The following is a 7,414-nucleotide window of genomic DNA, read 5'->3' as shown; positions in this document are numbered from 1 at the left end:
AATCTGGTTTCCAGCATCTGCAGTCATTGTTTTTTCCTCCTGGATAGGTTATGGATGACTTGGGAATTGAAGGGTTTTACGGAAAGAGCAGGAAAGTGGGTGTGAGGAATGTCGGATCAGCCATGATCTTATTGAATGGTGGAGTGGGTTTGAAGGGGGCCATATCGCCTTCTCCGATTTCTAATGATCTTGCATGAATTCATCAGTGAATGTTTTAGAAAAGAGCAAAAAAAAAATCAAGGTTTTCTTCTGAACATTCTATCGAGTGAGACACAAAAATATTTTTCAAGAAAGTGTTTGCCTCATCCATTGACACAACTTGACAGTCATTGCCAGGGGATACGTGACTCCATTGCTCAGTTCCTCTTTGAACCTCTGCTGAGTAATTACATAAATAAAGGTGTTTGTGCAGCAACTCAGGAGTTGCAACATTGAGCCAATTTCTGATACAAAGGTAGGCAGAGAAATAGGATATCCCAAGTAATCCAAGCGTCTCAATATGAAAGAGATCATGAAGACAGCCCATAGCAACATGAAATTTCCCGACATAACAAACAGCAAAATCATGGATTTCCTTCGGTTTCCCATCTCCTGATCTTTGGGGTTTTCACCCTGACCCTGACATTGCAGTCTCCTGCGAGCTCTGCTGGCTATGATAATGTGCTGGACTGTCAATGCATTGAACACTAAAATCAAGAGAAAGGGAACGAATGGTGTCAAAATATAATGCATTAATTCAGTGACAGCCCAGACCAGTGAACGAGATACATTGAAAGACACGCGGCAAAACCAGGGATTATTGGAAAGCCAATAATCACTTGTATACAGAAAATACCAGAATGTGTTTTTCAAACAGCTCATCACAGTTACAGTTCCAAGGACCACAATGGCCATCTTCTCAATGCAATATTTCGATTTCAGTTTCTGCCAACAAATGGCAGTGCAGCGATCAAAGGTGAAAGCGACAGTGAACCAGACAGAGCAGTCAGTGACAGCATACAACAAGACTGCATGGATATTACACAAATGAATGGTCCTCACAAAATTAAATTGCTCCCGATAGACAATAGGAATCTGCCGCAGGATCAGATCAATGATAACAACGAGTAGATCTGCCATTGCCATGGCGAGCAGGTAGGAAGTGACGCAGTTTGAGAGACCACATTTTCTCCGAGACAAGATCACAATTGTGACTATGTTCACTGTAAATATGAGAGGAATATCGAAATTATTTACCAGCAAACGACAGACATTTATAACCTTTTCAATTAAAAATTGCTGTTAATAACAAAAGATGAATGCTTTTTCACTGAGCCAATAGAGAAAATTTCTGAAGGGGGCAATTAATATCCTGTAAAATTTGATGGGACTGTGCAGCTTTGTTTTTGCAACCAATGATTGAAACTTGTTCTACTTAGCGTGAACACAGTGTCGGAGTTTGGGATTGGCATCAAGTTAATCAACAAAATATTATCAAATAAATAATGTAGTCTAGCATAGAGTAGGAAATAAATTAGTGCAGATGTTGGAATCTGAACTGAAAACAACAAATGCTAAAAAATCACAGTGGGTCAGCCAGCATCCATGGAGAGTTGCCAAGTTAATGTTCGATTCTAGAGGACTCTGCGTCAAAGCTGACATGAAGAGTGGAGGGAGTAGCATATATGCAATGGTGGGGTATGGAGATGGGGAGTGCTGAGGGAGAAGGCTGTTGACAGTACAGATTAAGAAATCAAATGGCAGCATAATGGTGAGTCTAACTATCAAACTGGAAAAGACAGACAATCCCACTGGAGCACAGGGGAGGGAAGAGAGGTCACAGTGACAGCGAAAGTAACAAGTGAAGCTGAAAACAAGGGAAGGAATAGGAGCAGAAGCCCAATCTGAACTCAAGAAAAGTTCCAGAAGACCATAAAGTGCCCCGTCTGAAGGTGAGATGTTGTTCCTTTGTTTTGCACTGTGATTCGCTGGAACATTGCAGCATGGCAAGGGACAGACACATGGGAATGTGAGCATGACGCTGTGTTAAAATGACCGGCTACTGGACGGTCAGGGTCCCGTTAGTGCATGATCTGTAAAGCTTTCACCTCGTCTGCATTTAGTTTCTCCAATGTACTGTAGGTCACATTGGATGCAGCACATACGATAAACCATGTTTGAGGAGGTACGGGTGAAATGCTGCTACACCTGGAAAAGCTGTTAAGGCCCTCTGATGGTGAGCAGAGAGGAAGTGAAGGGGCATGTGTTGCATCTTCTGCTGTTAAATGGGAAGGTGACATGGCAAGGAACGCTGACATGACTTCCTTCTTCCATTGTTGTGGTTTCCTGCCCACTATAGTTGACAAGGCCCTTGACCGCATCAAACCTATCATTGGTGCTTCCACCTTGCCCTTTCCCATAACGCACAACAGCGTGATCGGGTTCCCCTTTGTCCACACTTTCCATTCCACTAGCCTCCGTATTCAAAATTCTCTTCCATTTCAGATAACTCAAATGGAATGACACCACCAAACTCATCTTCCTCTCACTCCCCCAGTTCATTCCTCGACGCACAACACCATCCTCCCTTCCCATGGCAACTTACAAAGTAAATGCAGAAGGTTTAACATCTGCCCCTTCACCTCCTCCCTGCTCACCATGAAATGGACGTAACTATCTTTCCAGGTGGAGCAGCATTTCACCTGTTCCTCCTCCAATCTGCCTTCGCGGCACCCGATGTGCCCTATTCTACTTTGGAGAAATAAAGCACCGGTTGTTACGACACGAGGGAAACTTTCCTGCTTAATTTAAAACCAGCAACACAGAAAAAGATTTATACCATACTGCAATCTGTAAAAATTCGAGTGGCCAAGAACTTTTTAAACTATTCCTTCCCTTTCCACTTGTTACTTTCTCTGTCACCGTGACCTCTCTTCCCTTCCTCCCACCCCCGACTCCATTGGGATTATCTGTCCTTTCCAGTCTGAAAATTAGACACACCATTGATCTGTCATTCCGATTACTTAATCTGCACTGTCAACAACCTTTCTCTCCCCGTACTCCACCACCCAACTATTGCATAAATGCTGTCCCCTCCACCCTTCTGATGAAGAGTCATCTCGACTCGAAACATTAGCTTGCTGTCTCTCCATAGATACTGCCTGACCCGCTGCAATCTCCAGCATTTGTTGTTTTCAGTTCCGATTCTAGCATCTGCAATCATTTATTCCTGCTTACTGTTAGGCGATATTATTTATTTGCCGTGAGCCTTAATGTGAGTGTACACCCAGTTTGGTGAGTTCAGGAGCCAAAGACACATCTGCTCCACACAAGAACATTGCATTCGCTGTCTGACATTTATAAACATAGACACACGTATTGTATTATCAAACATAATTGGAAGAAGATTTACATGATTTGCAATGCAACGATAAATATTGACTGCATTAACACCTTCCTGCAGGAAACCTGTTATATCATAACCATTTCCTGAAATAATATTCGGTACTAGGAATGCAAAGAAATTTTACCAGGCTGAATCCTGAGATTGAAAAATTGAGATACATTTAAAGATCGGATTGATTGGTAATATATTCAATAAAAGTTAGAAGAATGATGGGGAGATCTCCTAGAAACCTACAAAATCCAGACATTATTAGGGAGCGAAGATGCAAGAAGGATGTAATCACCGACTGAGGAAACCAAAAGCAGGTTTAAGGATACAGAGTGGGTAATTTAAGACGAAGAGGAGGAGAAATGTCTTCACCCGGGGAGTGGTGAGCCTGTAGAATTATCTGCCACAGAATCTCAATGAGACCATAACATTGAAAACTTTCGAGAAAGATGTCAATGTAATTCTTTGGAATGAGAGGGATTCTTGGATATCGGGACAAAGTGGGAACAGATTACTGACGAGGATGATCAGTCATGATCATATTGAATGGCAGGGCAGGCTCATATGTTCTGATTTTTTTAATGCTCCTGTACCTAGTTTCTCTTTCATGTCATATCATGAAATGTTTCTGTCGTCTCATTTTCTAACTCCAAACAGCTGCACTGAAGTTCACTCCAGAGTTTGCTCTTGCCTCCACAGAAGTAAGGAATATGAACAAAATATCCAGCTTCTGGATATCTGGGTTAAACTGTGCAAGTATACCTGTCAGAACCAGCTACAAATCAAAGCAAAATCCTGTGGAAACCTATCATAAAAATAGAAAATGCTGGAGGGATCAACAGGTTTGACTCCATCGATGGAGAGAGATGGAGTTACAGTTTTAATTCCGAAGACTCTTCTTCAGAACTCATTATGTTGGAATCAGAACTTTACTCTATTTCTCTCTTCATAGTTTCTGCCACATATGCTGACGTTCTTCAACATGTTCTGTTTTTATTATCACAGAAGGTATTGTTAGTTGAGGCAGGGAACTGCAAGACTTAAAAACAATGCTTAGATGAGCACTCAAAGTGTGATAACATTCAAGTTGATGGACCCCAATGCTGGACCCTGGGACTAGTGTAGAGTTAGAGCAGTTTAGTCAGCTCACACATTCTATCCTGCATGATTCTAAAATAGTTCTATGAAAATCTCCGAGGGTGTTGAATCTATGGAATTCTTTAATGAAACGGACTGTAGAGGCTGGCTCTTTCAGTATATTCAGCGATAAGATCAACATTTAATCAGGAAGGGAATCAAAGGCTATGGGGAAAAGGCAGGAAAGTGGAATTAGGAGTTAACCGAACAGCCACAATCTCATTGAATGGTGGAACAAACTCGATGGGCTGAATGGCTATATCTTACAGTTACAGGATTGACCGTGAGGACATTAGAATGCATTCATCTGTAAACTGAGGGAGAAGTGAACTGGTGGCAGGGAGAATACAGAATGTGGGGATTGATTGAGGATTAAGCAGAACGCCAGGTTTTTCAGATTGTGTCAACATTGGACTGTAATCTGATAGCGGCAGGAGAAGATGGCTAACAGCAACGTATTTGACTGAGGCATCAATCTTCCTCAGGTTTAGTTATGTATATTTTCTGATCATTTAACAGTTATTGTTGAACAAAGAAAGTAGAAAATAATTGACAATTTAAGTCATTCTGATAGCCATTTTCTGGATGGCAAAATTGATAATAGATGTTGCAGAGTGAACCAATTTAAATATTTGAATAGTCTGGTAAAATAATATACCAAAGAAAATGGACTGAACTTTAGCCTGTAATGAAGGGTTTCTGTCACATCAGGTTGGATCTCAAAGTGGTGGCATCTGGGGGTGTTGGTTAATTTGTGAAGCGATTAAAAAGAGTAACTAGGTTGGACAATATTTCCAGAAACATGACAAAATCCACTCTGCGTCAGAGAGCAAGAAGCCTTTGGAGTGTTAATAGAAGATATTTTGCACTGTTTATGAGTGTGTGGCTAAACATTGAGGGCCATTAACTGCTTAGTGTTTCTGAATAATCAAGGATAGATTTTGAAGTAGGAAGCAGCTTTGGAGGGGGCCTGGCTTTGATCACAAGCATAATCCCTGCTGTAAAGGAGTGTAGAGAAGTTCAGTGAGAAATGTTAGCTTATTAGAAAGTTATTTTGTGTAACTTCCAGACCAGGTGTGATTGGTTAGAAACCTACAGATTATTGAAACCTGAGAAAGTCTAAGCTTTCAGTTTTCTAAGCATCCGTGTGAGAAGACATCATAGTTCACAGGACAGAACTGGGAAACATTAAATGGTTTCAGATGTAGAGATAATCACTCCAGAGTTGATCACTGAAGATATGGTTTTGAGATTACATGAAAAGGTTATTTTGCTATGTCGTTTAAGATCTACTCTACTCTATTAAGTTAACTTGTTTTGTTTTGCTTTATAGTTTATATTTTATGTAATAAGCTTCTGTTCTATTGTTAAATCTGCAGCCTTACCTGCCTTCTGCCTATGTTTCAGCAAGTTTACACAGTGTTGGCTATTTATACAAAGAAAGACAGATCAACCCGGGTCTCATTATGAGATTTGACTTAGTCCATAGTAATCAGCAGAACAAGATAAATAATGCTCCTTTACTCAGATGGTGTAAGTACATACAGGAGGTATAAAGCAATTTCCAACATTGAGGGATTGAATTGCTTCAGACAGAAATGAAATTAACTTGACTATAAAAAGTGAATTAGATAATAATAAACCATAGCGAATCTTAGACATATATCTTCAGCCTTCATGAACAATGGATTGTTCTAAGGACTGGACAGACAGGGAACAGAGGGAGTTGACCCAACATCATGTCATTAATGTTTTATGCGATCTTCCTGTTGCAATTACCTGTTTCAACAAACATTTATTGATTTTGCATGTTCAACAAAATTACTCATGTGGCCTTCAGGCTCACTGATGAAAGCAGAGTGCAAAGGTTCACGAAGAGAAATTATTTTGTAACACGGTTTGAGTTAGAGTTTGAGGACTACTTGGAACTTAAAATGGTTGCATGAAGGGGGTACATTAAAAGGACAGAATATAGAAAGAAAGAGAGAAAGAAAGAAAGAGAGAAAGAAAGAAAGAGAGAGAGAAAGAAAGAGAGAGAGAAAGAAAGAAAGAAAGAAAGAAAGAAAGAAAGAAAGAAAGAAAGAAAGAAAGAAAGAAAGAAAGAAAAAAGAAAGAAAGAAAGAAAGAAAAAAGAAAGAAAGAAAGAAAGAGAGAGAAAAAAAGAAAGAAAGAAAGAAAGAGAGAAAGAAAGAAAGAAAGAAGTTAAGAAAAGAAAGAAAGATGGAACGATGGAAAGAAAGAACAGAAACAGAAAAGAAAGAGAGAAAGAATTAAAGAAAGAATGGAAGTAAAAAAGGAAAGTGTGAGAAAGAAATGAAGAGAGAGAAAGTAATGGGGACTTCCCAAATCTGTTTAAAGCCAGCAGAATATTTTCGATGAGAGTCACTTATTTTTAGGTACAAAACTGAATTAATCAAGAAATGTACAACAGACAAAAAAAGACAAAAGCACAAATGATTAAATTGAGGTAACGAATGTATGATCTTGAGCTTGTGACGTACCTGGGACACCAACAGCAGCCAAGATGGGGAAGTAGATCTTTTGTATATCATAAAGCGCCCATAAAATCTTCAATCTTGTGAGAAAACCGAGAGACATATTTGCATTTCGATGTAATCGGTGCTTTGATGGACGATCCAAAGGCTGAGTACAATCCTCCAGTTGCCACATGGAGAAGATTCAGTGTATTTATTGCAGAGAGAATCCATCCAGCTAGAAAATCCAATCCCATGATGAATAGGAAAAATAGCAATCACTTAGAGTGATAGAGTCATAGAGATGTATAGCACGGAAACAGACCCTTCGGTCCAACTCGTCCATGCCAACCAGATATCCCAACCCAATCTAGTCCCACTGCCAGCACCTGGCCCATATACCTCCAAACCCTTCCTGTTCATATACCCA

At 40.0% G+C, this 7,414-nt stretch overlaps 1 protein-coding gene across 1 annotated transcript; it reads right to left on the bottom strand.

Annotated features, from left to right (window-relative positions):
* Positions 1 to 285: 285 nt before the first annotated feature.
* LOC148137350 (putative G protein-coupled receptor 139) lies at positions 286 to 7,108 on the bottom strand. Its single transcript, XM_087982736.1, has 2 exons — positions 7,012 to 7,108; positions 286 to 1,202 (listed from the first exon to the last, which is right to left on the bottom strand). The coding sequence occupies exons 1-2, from the start codon at positions 7,106 to 7,108 to the stop codon at positions 286 to 288; spliced, it is 1,014 nt and encodes a 337-aa protein (XP_087838862.1).
* Between the last annotated feature and the right edge of the window lie 306 nt (positions 7,109 to 7,414).

This window comes from Chiloscyllium plagiosum, unplaced genomic scaffold (assembly GCF_037043375.1).
Source record: "Chiloscyllium plagiosum isolate Xiang-an unplaced genomic scaffold, Cpla_swu_hap1 HiC_scaffold_44, whole genome shotgun sequence".
Taxonomy (NCBI): domain Eukaryota; kingdom Metazoa; phylum Chordata; class Chondrichthyes; order Orectolobiformes; family Hemiscylliidae; genus Chiloscyllium; species Chiloscyllium plagiosum.
This window is presented reverse-complemented; position numbering and strand designations above follow the sequence as displayed.